The sequence below is a fragment of the Globicephala melas genome, chromosome 20 (genome assembly GCF_963455315.2).
Source record: "Globicephala melas chromosome 20, mGloMel1.2, whole genome shotgun sequence".
Taxonomy (NCBI): Eukaryota; Metazoa; Chordata; class Mammalia; order Artiodactyla; family Delphinidae; genus Globicephala; species Globicephala melas.
In genome coordinates this window covers 7,784,364-7,801,087 of record NC_083333.1, presented here as the reverse complement: position 1 = coordinate 7,801,087, position 16,724 = coordinate 7,784,364, and the positions used below count along the sequence as shown (strand labels likewise).

The following is a 16,724-nucleotide window of genomic DNA, read 5'->3' as shown; positions in this document are numbered from 1 at the left end:
CAGTGAAGTGTAAGCAATGACCTCTTCAAAAACATTCTGCATGTCACCTGCCACCACCATCATCACCCACGGGCTGACTGTTGGATATTGGGTTCAGGACCTCCCAAGGGACAGTGTTGGGAATGGTTAATGCAACGCAGCCCTGCCACCCATTAATCCAATTTTTCTCTACCTCTCCATATCCCCTCCTTTTCTAAACTACTTCTAAGGCAGCTGGTGCTGGTTTCACAGTTAATCAACACCCACACATTGTCTTCTTCCCACCCAAGGACACTGAGGTCTTGGATTAAAATGCACCTGATTCTGGCATCCGGTGGACATCTGTGGGCAGACTGTAGTGTGTGCACATGGGAGTAGTGCACTGGGAAGCAGGCGGTCGAACCTGGCATCACCATCAACTGGTTGTTAAGGGGCCATGTTTTTTCTGAGCCTTCCGTAAAATGAGATAATAATCCCTCCTTTCTGGCAGGCCTGTTGTGAGGACCAAATAAGATCATGTAAGTAAAAATCTTTGCAAACGGCAGAAAGCTATTTCGATCTTAAGTATTCTCTTAGGCTACTGTGTCCTTGTAAGGGGGTGGTGGTGGTGGGAGACCCCAGCTCTGGGCACTTAGAATGAACAGGGGAGGGGGAAACACTTCTCTGAGCAGAAGCTCTAGGACTGGGGCTGTTGAGGGTTCTTTGCTTAGGGACTCTCTCTCCCAAGAGCTTTAGGAACTAAGGTGGAGTGAGAGGTAGAAAAGAGAAATGGTAGGGATGTTTTGAAAAGAAGAGACAAAGTCTTTTGCAGTCTGAACCCATCTGAAGGTGGACAGGGAGGGGAAAAAAACCAAAGGACTGACTGTACAATGTTAGAGTGTTTTAGTATCTTGAAAATCACTTAGGGCACCACACCGCCAACCTATTTTATGGATTAGGAAGGTGAGGCCCACGCAGGACATACTGTCCAAGAGTAGTGAGTGGTGGCCTCTCTGCTCATCTTCTGTGAAGCAGCAGAGAAAACAATGACTAGTAAAGGTCAAGAATGGGAGTTCTTGGATCTGAATCCAACTTTGGGTAAGTTACTTAGCCTCTCTGTGCCTCTTTCCTCAGTTGTAAAATTAGGTTAATAACAGTATCTACCTTATGAAGTTGTGAGATTAAACTAGCTAACTAAAGCTTCTGCTTAGCACAATGTCTGGCATAGTTAGCACTCAATAAATTATATTCCTCTTCCTATCCTCTAGACCTCATTTTCCTCAGTTGAAAATGTTAGATCAATGATTCTTAACAGGAGAGCTTCTTCCCTCTCCCTAGTGGAGTGCATGAGAGTCACATGGGGGGCTTTTTAAAATTACACATATTTACCAGAGACTTACTCTCTACTCTCTAAGGCAGTGGCTTTCAACTATTTCATTGCATGAGAATGACCAGGATGGTTTGTCAAAATGCAGATTCCTGGGTCCCAGTAGCTCTGGAGTTGGCCCCAGGAACCCAAGGTTTACCATGATCCTGATGCAAATGGTCCATGGAATCTGTGTGGAGGGTGGGAGGAATAACCCCTTAAGATTCCCCATTGTTCCTGGAGGGCATGATGGGAGAGGACATATCTCACTTGTTGGGAACCAGTGGACCGCATGAACTGTTTCCTCTTAGGTCAGACATTTTGATTCTCAGGGGAATTTTTACCTCCTCATTTCTGTTGCACCGGACACGGCTCTGGTCTTCAACTTCACCCTTCCAACTTTAAACCCTGCCTTAAAATTCATTCCCCAAATGTCTTTCCCTCTCTCCTTTACTCCTTCCAATAATCCCAAGTAGCAGCACCCGTGGTATGCAAGGTGGCATCATTTTCACCGCTTGGGGCCTTGCTGTGACTGCCACGAAGGCATGTGAGCCCTTAGTTGCAGATCTACTCACTGCTTTCCATTCTGAACTGCTTATTTCCAGAGAAGCCAGGAATCTGAATTTGTGTGAAATTCCAAAATTTTTAAGTATCATAATCCCAACTGTTTCTAAAATTCTATGGGCCAAAGCCAACAGGTCTATAGGAGTAATTCAGTCCATTTCAGAGTCTCTTCCTTTTGCCAAGGAAGGGATCTCCCTTTAAAACAACCAAAAACAAAACCAAAAAACCCCACCAAGAACAAGGCAGTAGCAGACTGTAGCAAGGGAGAACTTTCTCCCCAGCCCCACTTTCTGCTGTAAAGGTTCCAGACTCAGTAAACTAGGTCTGTCTGGGCAGGTAACTCCTGCTTTTTTTTTTTTTTTTTTCTTTCTTTTTAAAAAATCTTGGACAGCTGCTGTCCATTGTGAAGAACTCAGAATTTCCGGTGATTTCAGACTATTTGTCTTGTTGTCTCAGGATGGGCTAGAATATTTGTGCTACATCTCCTAATCTCAATTCCTGCTCAATTACTAAGCTACTTGGGGCAGCCATGCTTGAGGGCCAGATAGGGCCTGTTGCGATCTTCCAGAAAAGGAACAAGCTGGTGAGTCTGCAGAGGCAGGGCAGGCTGGGGATGAAGGCCCTGGAAGAGGGGGAAATGGCTGAAGTGAGCAGTCTTTAGAGTGTCTAGGAAAAACAGCACTTTCAAACCAGATGGGCTGTTTAGGCCTTGGCTGCAATCTCTACAGAGTAGCATCAATCTCAAATGCTGCAAATAGGGTCAAGTTTGGAAGAAGGTTACTTCTGTGCTGTTTTTGGCTTCCATCAAGGTCTAGCACCATCCCACCCTTCAAGCTCATAGTTCGGAGGGGTAAGACTGTTATGGTGGAGAAAGCAGAGAACATATGAAGCCAGGTTTTGACAGGCCAACACACAACTCTTAGGGATCAGGATGGAGGAAGCCAAAACTCAGTATGGCCCAGGCAGAGCCCTGCCAATTGATCTCTTCCCCAAACTTCTCAGATGTAAATTCTTCCCTGCTTCAGGGAGGCCTCCTTTCTTTCAGGTTGGGACTTAGGCCTTCCACCAGTAATGTGTAAGTGTCTATGTGCACATATGCATGAGCTTGTCCTGGGGGTTCACAACTGGAAACACCTCCCTGCTTGGTGCTGCCCTGGAGGCTGTATGGATGGCCAGGAATCCACTTTTTTTTTTTTAATAAAATGGGTTTTGCTGTGTATACCAGGGAAGAGATGCTGAAAATGCAAATCACCACTTTATTGTGTGGCAGTCACGGTGCTGCCAGTCTCTGCTTTTTGTGTTACCCTCCACTCATCCCGGGCTCCACTGACCTTTTTCATATTTGAACGTCAGATGCCATGGTCAAAGTCCATTAGGCCGCCTAATCCTCTTTTTCTTGAGTGCAGAGCTAGGCTTATATAATCTGAGTCTTAAGTATTGATATCTGTCTCTTGAGATCACAGTAGGGGAAAGAAGGGGAGGACAGGGATTGTAGAGGCTGCATCAAGGTCATGTGTCTCCATTAGGGGGTGGGGGGTGGAGAGGGAATGCAGAGGCAAAGGCATTCGTTGATCTTTCACTCTGCAAACTGGTCCAAGAACTGGAAGTAGGCCTGGCGCTGGGGTGCGGCTGCCGGAATGAAGTGGCCACCAGAGTGGGTGAGGGCGGTGGCTCCAGCGAATCGGCTACACAGTTGCATACTCTCCTGAGCGGGGATGACGCGGTCGGTGTCCCCAAAAACATGGAGGGAAGGCACTGACAAGGGGCCCTGCAGGACAGCTTCCTTGAGGCCAAGGCCCCGGGGACAGAAACCAGATACCAGGATGATAAACCGGGGCAATGGGAAGCGGGGATCGCCGGCTTGGCCAAGGGCACACACAAGGGCTGCTAGCGCGGCCCCCTGGCTGAAACCAAGGATCCCATCGAAAGGCCCAAGCTTGCTCAGTGCCTGTGCCACCGTTCCCAGGGCTTCCTCCAGACCTCTGCACACCGTGGGCTCTTCCAGTGCCGAGAAAACGTCTGCCTCCTGTTTGGAAAACCACCAGCCTCGAGGTTGCTCCTCCGGAGGGCAGGGCCCTACAGCGATGAGGGGGAGAGTTCAGAGTTAGGACATGGGGAAATCCAGGGGGAGAGAAATGAGAAAGCGAGTGAGGGAAAGAGAGGAGGCTTAGGAGAGAAGAAAGTCTGGGGAAAATGAGGCGGGGAACAGACTGACCTGGAGAAGAGACAAGGTGGAAGTCTGGGAGGGCCAGGCTGGAATTTGAGCGAGGGGCTGGGGTGGGAGGGATGGAGGGCATAGGCAGAATGAGGTGGGAGGGTGGCAGGAATGAGGGGAGGGACAGGGTGGCTGTGTGCAGGCAGGCGTTACGGGGACGAGGCAAGACAGAGAAGACTCTGAGCGCATTTCCGGGCAGGGCTCATCTCACCGGGGTCTGGCCCGGCGCCCTCAGGGCCCGCTGCGTCCGCGACCGGGTGCGGGCCGCTGAGGCACACGAGCTCTGCGCGACCCCGCAGCGCCTTCCGCAGCGCTCCCGTCTTCTCGCGGAAGCCCCGCTCGCTCTGCCGAAAACCGGCCAAACACAAGACGCGCAGACGCGGAGACGCAGCCATAATTCTAGGCAAGCGCCAGAGGGAACGGACGTGGTCTTTCCCCGAGCGGAAGTTAAACATAAGGAGGCGTGACCCAATGCCGGCACCACCCTGGAGGCGGGCCTCAGAGAGAGTGGACGTTGCCATGACAACGGAGAGAGGGTGCGGCCCGGCCAGAACTGGGGCTGATACCTGGAACCAAGGAGCGTTTCAGGGAGCGAGCGGCGCGACCTCCTCGTCTCTGCAGCTGCAAGCCTCGCAAGCCACGGCTGGAAAGGGGCGCGCGGGCCTCTCCTGAACCTGAGGTGGCCGACTTTGGTCACGGTCTCGCTTCCGCGACGTTCCCCACCCCGCTGACACGCATTTCCCGTAGCGGCCGCAGGGCGGCGGGCTCGGCTCGCGTCACCAAGGAGGCGGCCAATGTCTGGCCGCGCCCAAGCCTCTCCGCCCTCCTTGAGGTTCCTTCCTACCTTCGCCAGCGCCGGCCGGCCCGGGTGCTGGAGCAGCCGATCCCGCCCGTGGTTCACCGTCCACGGCCCCAAGGAGCTGCCAGCGTAGAAGTCCATAGGGTAGGGCTGCTGCCAGGAAATGTCTCTCAGGGCCACTGCCGCCTAGAGGAGAAACACCGGACAGTAACATCTGCCAACATTTTTCTACGCAGGATTATTTAATTCTGCCCTCACGACGGCCTACGAAGGTCCTACTATATCCCTATAGCACAGAGAGGAAATGTGAGGTTCAGAGAGGCGAAGGGACTTCCAAGGCCACACAGCTAGGAAGTGGCTCAGCTGTAACTAAGTGCTGCCCACCCACCCACAGAACTAGGAGCAAAGCCCACTCTCTCCCAGGGATTTTCAAAACGTGGTGTTACCTCATAGGGTGTGAGCAGCGGCTTGGGGAAGGCTGTGCCCCAGTCAATGGAGAGGCGTGGACATGCCACCTGCACCCACCTGGGAGGGGAAGTCACGTCAGATCCAAGGTGGGGGGGCCCTGTTCCTGGGCAGCATGCTGAAGAACATGGCTGTGTCCCCAACACAGACAATGCATGCTTACTATTCTAAAGACTGTCACCTACTGCTGTTTAGAATAACACTATGGGGACTTCCCTGGTGGCACAGTGGTTAAGAATCCGCCTGCCCATGCAGGGGACACGGATTCGAGCCCTGGTCCAGGAAGATCCCACATGCTGCGGAGCAGCTAAGCCTATGCGCCACAATTACTAAGCCTGCACTCTAGCGCCCGCGAGCCACAACTACTGAAGCCTGCGTGACTAGAGCCTGTGCTCCACGAGAAGCCACCGCACTGCAACGAAGAGTAGCCCCCGCTCGCCGCGACTAGAAAAAGCCCACGCCTAGCAACGAAGACCCAACACAGCCAAAAATAAATAAATTTATTTAAAAAAAAAAATAACACTATGGTGTTGCTTGTTTTCTCCTGTTTCCTCCACTGACTATGAGCTTTCTGAAGGGAGGGCCTGGGCAGCTCATTTGCAATAGTATCTCCAGAATCAAATTTAGTGCCTGGTACAGTGCAGGTGCCAACCCCCCCTCCAACTCATCTCACGCAGAATGACTGTGATGCTGCCGCTGCCTGTGAGCCCCCAAGCCAGACAAAGTAGGGAAGACCCACAGCCAAAGGCAGTCCAGGCTGGACGAGTGCTCTGTAAACGCTGACATTTCATGATCATGGAAGCACCGACTCCAGCCTTCGATAGGTGCTGGGCAGGACCCAGATTCTAAGCTTTTTTAGCCAGTCATAGCTAGACAGGAAAGGTGGGCAAACATACACATCCACCTCAGGAAGAAGGCGAAGCTTGCTGGGGAAGATCTCAGAGAGCAGCAGCCTCACGAAGGGAAGTCCCAAGGCCCGGAGCCGAGATTCCAGGTGCTGTTGGGAGAGGGAGGCAGAGCTGGGGTCCCCATGATCAAGCAGCCAAAGCTAAACCCCTTAGGCTACTGATTTTCCCAGCTCGGTTCCCAGTTCGTCCTCTTTTCCAGAGGCCATCCCGAGCCCTCTGACCTCCAGAATCTTGGGACTGCCCTGGCGGCCCAAAGTGCCCAGGATGAGACCCCAGGATTTAGCTGAGCGGGCAGCGGCTATGGCTTCTTGGCGGTTGGCCTGCATGCGCTGGCAGTCATACTGCTCTCTGGAGAGGACTTTGCTGTACGGGTCGTATCTGGAAAAGAAGCTGTCATGGTCACAGTGACAGCCACTTACAGGATCTGTGCTATATACACAGCTCCCCGACTCGGCCCCTTGGTCTCCTGAACCCTCAGTCTCCACGCAGGCAAGTAAGAACAGAGGCAAGAGCAGAGACTGTCGTTGGGAAGATCAGTTCCACAACTCGAGCAGGCAAGAGTGGGAGAGGGGTCTAGGATCCAGGTGTGACTCCAGGGGATGGGTAGGTGCTGTGCAGCAGCAACCCTTCTCCTGATACCGAGACTCAGAACCCAAGTGGCTCAGATCCTCAGGGCCGGGGGCTGTTAAGTGGCCAAGGGATGAGGAAGTTTGGGCTGATTGAGGGTTACAGTGGCATGGAACCCCACCCCCTTCCCAGCTGGTCAGCCCAGCTCAGTCCATACCGGTAAGCGGGGACATTGGGGTTGGCAATCATGACAGACTCCAGATGGAAGCGGCCATCTCCAAGATATCTGCAGCGGGGAGAAAGGGGACAGTGAGTGTGGGGTGGGGCACCAGAAGCAGGCACTGGCTCGGAGGTCCACAGGACTGAGTTCTTGGCTATGCCGCTGACTGCGTATGTGAACTGGGACAAAGCATCATTTCACACACACCGCCCCCCTCACCCTACCCCACCCGCCCTGTTTTTTGTTTTTGTTTTGGCTGTATTGGGTCTTCGTTGCTGCGTGCCGGCTTTCTCTAGTTGCGGTGAACGGGGTCTACTCTTCGTTGTGGTGCACGGGCTTCTCATTGAGATGGCTTCTCTTGTTGTGGCTCGCAGGCTCTAGGCACGTGGGCTTCAGTAGTTGCGGCGCACGGGCTTAGTTGCTCCGCCGCATGTGGGATCTTCCTGGACCAGGGATGGAACCCGTGTCCCCTGCATTGGCAGGCAGATTCTTAACCACTGCGCCACCAGGGAAGACGTCCTGGTTTTTTCACATGTAAAATAAGTTTGAATTGGATGACCATTAAGGCCCCTCTAGCTATGTAGTGCAGAATCTAAGAACTGCACCTCTCCCCACCCCGACCTTCTGGGGGAACAGTAAAGGGACAGCCAAGACCATGGTAAGGCTCTAGATCTAGATTCTAACTTGGAGGTGGAGGGACAGATTCTCCCTCACCTAGCTCAATACAGATGTGGGAAGTAGTGTTCAGGGTGTCATCTACGCCATAAATGAGCTTTCAGGGTATATACTGGCTACTCTCTGCCCAAACTAGCTCTTGGGTCCAGTTACTGAGTTGTAATAACAGCCACTGTTTACTGGGCTTGTGCCTTCCGTGTACCAGGCCTGGGCTAAACACCTGACATGTATGACTTCACTCAGTCCTATCAGGTAATCCTCCAAGCTGCTACCTACAGTATCCCCATTTCACAAAAGATACAAGTGAGGTTCAGGGATATTAAGAAACTTGCCCAAAGTCACACAGCTATTAAGCAGTATATCTGGGACTTGATTCTAGGCTTACCCATCAGGCTGTACCAAGCATGCCTAGGAGATGCTGTCCCTAACAGTACCTTCCCAGACCATGGAGAGGCCAGAGCATGGAAGGCAATCTGCACGGCAGCTCCTTCTGTCTTGGAGATCACACCAAATTTTGATGAATGGCCAACACTCAGAGTGTCCCTCCTTCCAACACACACCATGACGCCCCCGGGGGCAGGCATCTATGAGCTCAGAGTTATGCAGGCACAGGCACAGGGGGAATGCCCCTCGGGGAGCAGGGCTACCAGGTCTGGGCTGGGGAAGGCCCTGATGTGGGCCTGCTAGGGGCAGGGATGTCCTGTGTGGGTGCAGGTGGGGCTGAGTCAGGGGAGTGCCCCTCCCTCCTTCCCTGCCATTAGCTGGGAATGGGGCTCTCCTCCCCAGGCTTAGCCGGGGGAGCTGTCGGCTCTGGGGCTGGCTGCGTTCACACAACATTAAGCATTTCCATTACCTAAAATAATTAGGCGGCAGGAGACATGCTGCTCCTGCTTGTTGGCTGTCCGGATGCTAAATTAATGGGGCTGCAGCCTGGGCGTGCCCATCCATCTTCTCCAATTATGTTCCCACCACTTCTAGCCCACCCTCATCCCCCATCAGGCCCTGATTCCCGCTCCACCCTGGGCACAGCCTTCTGGAGGTTGGACAGAGCGCTGGAGAGGGAGACAGGAAACCTGAAACCCTATTTGGTCCCCACCTTGCAAGGCAACCTTGAGCGAACGGCCAAGGAGCTTTAGACTCAGTTTCCTTTCCTGGATGATGAAACTGAGCTCCCTCCTACAGTACGTTTCTTGTGTCTCTATGACTGGCACCCCATTTTTCACTTACACAACAGCCTCCACCTCCTTGGGTAGACGGGGGGACGTGCAGCCCAGGATCTCCCCAGGGGACAGGGGCTTGCACTGTGGGACACTCACACGATACTCAGCTTTCAGCTCTTGGGCAGCTGCCTGTAGGGATAATGAGGGAAGGGAAGCAAGTGCATGGGGAAGGAGAGGCAGGGCCACAGGACCAGCCTGGAGCACCTGCCGTGGGGATCCAGGAAGAGCCTGGAGACTAGCCACTGTCTGCCCACTTACCTGCAAAGTTGACACAAACTGAATGGTGCTGACCAGCGCAAGGGCACTGGCTGGGGGAAAGGTGAGGCGGATAGAGTCCAGTAGGTGGGTAGTGTCTATCCGGATGTCCACAAAGACATACAGCACCCGGAAGTCTTGGGCCGAGGTGTCCATGGGAACTGGGAGGAGGGAAGAGTTCAGGAGACTGTTCTGGAAGGCAGGAGAGGCAGAGGGCCTGGCCCAGGCCAAGGTTTCTGAGTAGCCAGGACCAGTGGCTTTAGCCTGAGGGTTAGAGGGAGGGGTTGGGGGAGGTGGGGAGGGTGTTGTCACAGGTCTTTCAGAAGCTCCATCTCTGTCATTCGGCTGGGGGCCCAGCCTGCTGTACCACCAACAGCCTTTCAAACACCCGCATCTGGGACAGCAGCATGGTTTCCAAGGCAACCAAATCCAAAGGAAAGATCCAGCTGCAGTGCAGGAAGGCCAAGGCCATCCCAGAAACTGGGAGGGACCTTGTGCATACAAGCAGGACAAGGCACTGTGATGGAGATGAGCGTGCAGTCCCACCTCCCTGCCGGGGTCTGGGTGTCCTGGTCTGCCGTACCCAGGCAGCTGTGGCCATAGTGCACCAGGAAGTCAGCTCCCAGGGCCCTTGCGGTAAAGTCATCCACACAGCAAGCCCCGTAGGTCACATCACCCATCACCATCACTTCGGCCTCCGTGAACCTGTCGGGGTGGGGAACAATGGGACAGTGACACAAGGAGGTAGCAGAGAACCTAACTGTGGAGGTATCTCAGGGCCCAGCTCCACTCTCCCTACCTCTCCCAATCCCTTGGGTTGGCAGCTGCCACTTCTGCCAACAGAGTAGGAGGGGCCCAGCTGCTACCTCCCCCAGGCCTGGCAGCAGCTCCTGGAACCGTAGCTGTATGAGGACGGACTCTGTAGCATCCCTGTTCCTCTGCCCAGGCTCAGACTGCAAGAGGGACCCCCAACCCTCAGCCTGGCATACAGGGGGTCAAACACAGACCTCTGCCGCCCCAACTCCTCCCACCCAGAACAACGAGCATGCACACAGGGGCGAAGACACCCATCCCCACACCCTGGCACCGTGACGTGCGTGGGCACGCGTTTGTGGATACACACAGCCTCCCCGTCGCCCAGACCCCCTGCTACCTCCCCACCTTTAGTCAGGGCCCCCTGTGCCCGGGATGGGGGGACCCGTGGACAGCTCCTCCGCAGCACATGGCGCCACCCACACACCTCATGTGTCAGGAAGAGTGGGCTCTGGCCAGCACACTGCCATGGGATCTGCTGCCAGGCCTGAATCACTGGGGGACGGGGTGGCTGGGGAAGACCCCACTCTCCCTGAACTCACCACAGGAATGGGGCCAGAGGATTAGCTCTTCCCTGAGACCCACCCCTGGGGCATGGAGTCTGGCTCAGTGTCAGGGGGTCTCCCCATTCCTCTCCTGGGGGTGTGGTGCGAAAAGCTGAGCTGCTGCCAGGCAGCTCCCCCACCTCCCCAAATCAGGCTGTGCACAGAAGCAGATAATTCAGCTCCTTAGAATGCAGCCCAGGCATCTGAGTCAGCCAGAGCACTTAATTTTTTATAGATTAAAATGTATGCAAATTGGCCCGAGCCCCAGAGAGCATCCCCAAGGGGCAAGAGGGTGGGAGCAGGGAAGTGAGTCTGTGGCTGCAGGGTGGGGGTAGGGCGGCAGCAGGGAAGTGGGAGGTTCCAATCACGAGGTGACCTCCCCTTTCTTCTTTCGCCCTCCCTGTTCCCGTGCTGGTTGCAGATGGCTGAGCACTCACCCCCCTCCCAAGGATGGCTCACTGTATTGAAGAGACTTAGATGAGGGAGGTAGAGGAACTGAACACCATCTCTTATGCGCTTCTCCCTCTGCCAAGCCCCTCTTGCCTCACTCCTCCCAATGTGACAGAGAAAAAGTTTCCCCCAAGCCAGACCCCCACGCTGACCACCCAGCCCACTGCAGGGTCAACTCTGAGGACTCTCAGCTTCTTCCTCAGGCTCCACCACCTGCTGTGGGCCCACCTTTGAAGATACTGGAGTTGACTCATTTCACCCTCCCAATTTCTTTTAGGGAAGGGGAGATGTATAGAGACAAGCAGGGATTGCAGCAGGCTAGGAGTTTAGTCTGGGGTTTTTCCCTTGGTGTGTGTATGGCTGTGGGAAGGAACACGGTAAGGCAGAGGTCCAGAAGGAGAACATGATGCCAACAGGCAGAGCTGCAATGGACGTGGGGAAGGTCTTGGTTCCGCTTCGTCAGCGGCCCAAGGCTCACCTTTCCAAGATATCCACAATGGTACAGGCGAAGAGGAGGAGGCCTTCAGGCATTTGTAAGGCCACTGCAAGACAGAGCAGAGACATGAGCAGAGGGCTGGGAAGAGACTGGGATGGGGACACTGCCCCTGGCTCAGCCGGGCAACCTCTCCTCCCCCACCCCCGCTCAAAGCTTACGGGCTCACCCTTCTTGGCCTGGGCCTGTTGGATCCTCCAGATGGTCTTGGGAATCTCAAAGTTATAGTTGGAAGGCAGGACTTGAATGGCTGCCTGCAGCTGGGGATTGTTCAGTATCTCAGCAGGTACCTGATTGGCCAAGCGGCCCCGAGGGGCTCGACCTAGGATGAATGCAACGCCTGAGTTGGTTGGTGCCTGGCCTAAACCACAGCCAGACCTGAGTGAGCTGTTAACACCACCCAAGTTTAAGGCCCCGATCCTAGATGCCAAGGGGATTGGCCCAGCCTTCTTCCCCACTGAGTTCATCCTGGAAGGACAACCCATTAAGCTAGGAGGAAATCTGTATAATTAATTTCCACGTTATGAGATTATTGGGAATCAAGGACTAGAGTGTGTGGCTCAGCTCTTACCTCAGGAGAGTAAGCTGACACCAGGGGACTCAACTGAGAGGCAAATGAAAAACAAGTCCACACAACCGCTCCTTGATAGAGAACAATCCTGAGAAAACGCCAAGAGTCCAGCCAGCCCAACCTGTCTGGGAAAATGTCCCTCTCCCCCCAGCCCCTGAGAACACCTTGAAGTTCTGAGATCCTAGATATGAGATCTATAAGCAAACTGTTGTAAGTACTCATTTAAAAGACTGCCTTCCTTACTTGAGTCCCACTGACTATGTCTACGCTGGTTAATTCCTGCACTCTTCCCCCCTCCTCATTCAAAAGGGAAATAAACACCATACATTTAACTGACTTAACAAACTCCCCGGTTCCATCATTCTACCCCACTTCCCACCCCAGGAAGGATGGAAAGAATACATACACTCTAGTCAGGACTGTGGGCAAACAGGTAAGGACAGAAAAGTGACCTTGCCCTTTAGGGGCTAGTAGTCTAGTGGCGGCAAATGCAGGTACACAAATAAGTACAAACCCCTGATTAAAGGAGAAGAAACATTGTAGCCCTTTAGGAAGGCTGCAGCCCTTCATCTGCATCCTACTCCCCACAATTCAGTTTAGCCCAACCCTGGTCTCCCTTTAGGCACCAGACAGTTTGGGAATGTGACAAGGAGAGAAATGAATTTATTCAGCGAATATTTATTGAGCCTGTACTATCTTCTGCCAGGGATCCTGCCAGACCTGACCCTTCAGCCTCTGTGTGTGTGTGGGGGGGGGGGCTGATGCATGGGTGGTGGTGGTGATGGTGCAGTGGAGAACTAGAATGGCAGGCTTGGGACCCTAAGTCCAGATTTGAATGTTACCACTGCTATGGTACTTGTTCAGATGTTTCAAAGGCCATGAAACACAAGCCTGCGTCTCTGGGCCCGCCCCTCTCAGAAGCTCCTCTGGCAGAGGCCCAAGTCCCTTGTGGCTGTTGGGGTGTGGGAGCTGCTAGTCGTAGCAGCTCGATTTGTCCCAAGGGCCAGTAGGCGCTTCCTCCTTTATCATTTGGCAGTAACCTTCTGCTAACGTCAGCATTCCTCGGTAGACTGTGAGATCCCTAAGGGCAGGGCTGCAGTCCAGTCCCTGCACCTAGCACAGGCCTGGCATTGAGCGGACGCTCAATAAGTGCCAGGTGAATGACACCTTGTGCATCTTTCCTGAAGCATTCCCCGAAGGCACACTTGTGGAATGCCCGGGGCAACGCGCCTGGCTCCTTCCCTCCCTGTCGGGTACGTCTTATCCGTGAGTCTTCAGGTGTCTGCCCGCCAAGGCAGGGCGGGTAGCGTTTCCGGCTTGAGGACTACAAGCTCCTAGGAGGGGCTGCTCCCGATCGTGCCCTAAGGCTGCAAAAGAAAGACCTGTCGTCCTGGGCTCCAGCGACAGTCGCCCAGAGCGAGCGACGGCAAGGCCTTCCGGGTCTGGAGGAGAAACGCGCCTCCGCCATTAAAGGATCCTGTCCCTGACTTGGGGGCCCTACCCCGAGATGCGAGGTCCGGAGGCCGCAGCCTTACAGCACCCACCTCTGCCCGGGCCGTTTCGGCTGCCGGACTCTGTGGCCTCGGCCGCAACCAGCGCCGCCATCACCAGCTGCCCACGTTGGGACCAAAAAGACAGCGCTAGAAGAACGAGGAGAGCGCAGACAGTGCGATCGATCGCCGATCGGCCAGCGAGGGGCGGGGATTTGCGGGGCGGGGACCATGAAGGAGAAAGATAGGGGTGGGGCTAGAGTGGGCCCCCAGGTCAGCCGGGAAGGTCGACATTCTCGGGAGTCCCTAGTGGTCCCCGGCCACAGCGGTTGCGTTCTCCCAGCGACCCTGTCCCCTCCTCCCCGTCCGGGCAGCTTGAACCTGGTTCTCCCCGACAAGCGCCCTCCTATTTGCCGACTCCCTACCCAGTTCTGCGGGCGGAGTCTTGTAAATGGGGACACCACAGGGTCCTCCTTCAGCTCCCCTCACTCTCTCCCCTCCTGATAAGACCTGGATGCCTATGGGTGGGGCCGCATTCCCTGCCTCAGAGGACCTCATTGCTCGGACAGGACAGAACTCGGCACCCACCGAGCCAGTTCCAAGTTGAGTCTTGGTGCCGGTTTCCGGAGCGCTGGGTTGCCCTTACACCTTTAGAACCGACAGTGTGGAAGGTTCACCTGTGATAAACCGCTACCAGGGGAAGGCCCCCAGCCTGAAGGTGCTTTCCTGGGGGAGTGGGGAAGTCTAAGGACTCGACTGCCTAAACCTTCGGGATTCTGGCCAACGTTTGCCCTGCCTAGGCTGCCCCTCAGGCCTAGGAAGCCTCTCTCCTGATCAGTGGCATAAGCTTCTGGAATCTCAGAGAGAAGACAGGGTAGCCAGTGAGACAGCCTTGACATTTGGAAGAGCAGAGTACCTGCAGGACTGACTTTCAGCAAGGTCTGCCCCATAGAGGAATCGTCCCCCAGGGCCGTTTGCCCACGCAGCCCTCTGGCACCATCTTCCTCTCTGCTCTCTATGTGAGCGCAGCTGGCCCTTTAAGGCGCTCTGTGGCCTCGGGCTCCCCTGGAGGCCCTCCCTGCTTGGAAACTCCTAATTAAGGTGCAGGGAGAAGTGAAAAACAAGCAGCCAGGCACAGGCTCTGCCTGGGAGACTGCCCAGAGAGGAGAGCTGAATGGGCAGGCTGGGAATGAGCAGCCAAGGGGAGGACCAGAAGGGGTCAGTGCTCTGCCCCTCAGACCACCAACTGATGCTCTTAGGACAATCACAGCTTTGGACAGGAATGTGGCCAACATGGGTCCAAGGAACACCCCATCAGCTTGGTAAGAGTCCAGGCTGCACTTTCCCATTCCCTCAGGTTCTCTGGACCCCCAGGGTGTAGGATCTCAATTCCAGGGACGCCGTGAGTCCAGCCCCTCCCCATTCAGGACGCTAAGGCCCAGCCTGTGGGTAGCTTTAGCTCTGGCTGCAGCTGTGAGTTCCAAGGGGGAAAAATTGGCTCCAGCAGAGTAATGGCTTCTCCCTAGCAGGCCCCGTATCCCTTAGGGCCTTTCCCTAGGCAGAGGTGGGCCCACTGGTGATAGAAGTCCCCCATCCTTTTATAACACTGCCTCACAGCCCCTGTCCTAAATGAGTTGCCCTGGCCCCCGTTAGGAAATGAGCATGTGCCCCAAGACCCTGCAGTGCAGGACACTGGGGGCTGTTATTCAACTTAAGCGGAGAACACCTCCATCTGTCCATGGGGGTCTCCCTGCCAGAGTTACTCAGCAGTCTGAGTAATTACTGCCTGACAAGAAGGCGGGCACAGTGCTCCCCCCACATTAAACTACAACACCCACCCACGGTCGCCCCCACTCCCTGGCTGAAGTCCAAAACAGCACCCAGCCAGAGGACTGAAATAACTCTGCTTCTCACACTCACGCCCAGCCCCAGCCAACTTTGCCTAAGATACTGGAGATTGTGGGGCAGGGGGTCATGGGGAGGCGGCTTGAGGAGGTGGGAGGAGGATCGGCACACCCTGATTCAGGCCCATACTTGGGCGCTGATCTGCTGTGAGATGCTGGTCAAGTTGTTCAACCTCGCTGACATTGGTTTACTGGTGGAGGGCCTCTGCAGCTCTCAGCATCATCGAGTTCAGCTAGTGTCTGCCTGGCGGAGCTCAGACGGGGTGGCCCAGTCCAGTTCTGCAGCTGGTGGAGGCTAAGAGAATACCTCACCTTCTTTTCCCACTACAAGATGGACCAATTTTTTTTTAAGATTTTTTTTTCGATGTGGAACATTTTTTTGTATAGATTTTATTTATTTATTTATTTATGGCTGCGTTGGGTCTTCGTTGCTGCACTCGTGGTGCCCAGCCTTCTTATCGCGGTGGCTTCTCTTGTTGCAGAGCATGGGCTCTAGGCGTGCGGGCTTCAGTAGTTGTGGCTCGGGGACTCTAGAGTGCAGGCTTAGTAATTGTGGCGCACAGGCTTAGTTGCTCCGCGGCATGTGGGGTCTTCCTGGACCAGGGCTCAAACCCATGTCCCCTGCATTGGCAGGAGGATTCTTAACCACTGTGCCACCAGGGAAGCCCTGATGTGGACCATTTTTAAAGTCTTTATTGAATTTGTTAAATATTGCCTCTGTTTCACATCTTGGCTTCCTGGCCAAGAGGCACGTGGGATCCCAGCTCCCCGACCAGGGATCGACTCGCACCGCCTGCATTGGAAAGCGAGCTCTTTCTTAACCACTGGACTGCCATGGTAGTTCCGGACCAATCTTCTTAATCTTCAGAACAAGGTTACTCTCTCACCTCCAAGCATTTGCACATTCTTTCCTGCCTGGAATGGCCTTTCACCTTCTCAGCCTGATGAATTCAGCCCTCAAGACCAACGGCATCTCTTCTGGGAAGCCTTTCTGGATGGTCTTCCCCCCCACCCCCCTACAGAGCTAGCAGAGCACCCTCCCACACTCTGTATCTCTTTCTGCCACATTCTAGGATAGCTTGTGGGTCCTCCCCAACTGTGCCATAAACTACTGAAAGTCCAAGCCTAGGTGGTTAGCACAAACCCAGAGCCTCAGTGTGGTTGAACGCATGTATGGGTGAATGAATGATAACGGCCTTCTTTTTGACCTTCTGATCATGACAAATTTTTCTCCAAGGAATCACAC

General features: G+C 54.5%; 2 protein-coding genes across 4 annotated transcripts; both read right to left on the bottom strand.

Moving 5' to 3' along the window:
* Positions 1–3,124: 3,124 nt before the first annotated feature.
* OVCA2 (OVCA2 serine hydrolase domain containing) lies at positions 3,125–4,663 on the bottom strand. The gene is made up of 2 exons (XM_030861836.3): positions 4,315–4,663; positions 3,125–3,964 (listed from the first exon to the last, which is right to left on the bottom strand). Exons 1-2 carry the CDS (start codon positions 4,622–4,624, stop codon positions 3,465–3,467), a joined length of 810 nt encoding a protein of 269 aa, XP_030717696.2. The 5' UTR covers positions 4,625–4,663; the 3' UTR covers positions 3,125–3,464.
* On the bottom strand, positions 3,829–13,724 carry DPH1 (diphthamide biosynthesis 1). Of its 3 annotated transcripts, XM_030861829.3 has the most exons (13): positions 13,629–13,724; positions 11,683–11,835; positions 11,499–11,562; positions 9,796–9,917; positions 9,216–9,373; positions 8,965–9,086; positions 7,060–7,128; positions 6,497–6,653; positions 6,264–6,364; positions 5,349–5,427; positions 4,948–5,088; positions 4,670–4,777; positions 3,829–3,964 (listed from the first exon to the last, which is right to left on the bottom strand). In XM_030861829.3, exons 1-12 carry the CDS (start codon positions 13,687–13,689, stop codon positions 4,688–4,690), a joined length of 1,317 nt encoding a protein of 438 aa, XP_030717689.1. In that variant the 5' UTR covers positions 13,690–13,724; the 3' UTR covers positions 3,829–3,964; positions 4,670–4,687. The 3 variants fall into 3 exon arrangements, with proteins under 3 accessions (XP_030717689.1, XP_069900688.1, XP_069900689.1); XM_070044587.1 differs by lacking the exons at positions 3,829–3,964; positions 4,670–4,777 and having other exon boundaries at positions 4,952–5,427; positions 6,497–6,665; XM_070044588.1 differs by lacking the exons at positions 3,829–3,964; positions 4,670–4,777; positions 4,948–5,088; positions 5,349–5,427 and having other exon boundaries at positions 5,851–6,364; positions 6,497–6,665.
* Positions 13,725–16,724: the final 3,000 nt, after the last annotated feature.

Bases quoted from the DNA above. Each gene is read 5' to 3' on its own strand.
- OVCA2 (XM_030861836.3), bottom strand. From the start codon at position 4,624: ATGGCAACGTCCACTCTCTCTGAGGCCCGCCTCCAGGGTGGTGCCGGC. The intron at 3,965-4,314 runs GTGAGATGAGCC...TCATCGCTGTAG, and splicing joins GGGCGCCGGGCCAGACCCCG to GGCCCTGCCCTCCGGAGGAG.
- DPH1 (XM_030861829.3), bottom strand. From the start codon at position 13,689: ATGGCGGCGCTGGTTGCGGCCGAGGCCACAGAGTCCGGCAGCCGAAAC. The intron at 9,374-9,795 runs GTACGGCAGACC...CCCTCCTCCCAG, and splicing joins CTATGGCCACAGCTGCCTGG to TTCCCATGGACACCTCGGCC. The intron at 7,129-8,964 runs GTAAGTGAAAAA...TCCCCGCTGCAG, and splicing joins AAGGAGGTGGAGGCTGTTGT to ATATCTTGGAGATGGCCGCT.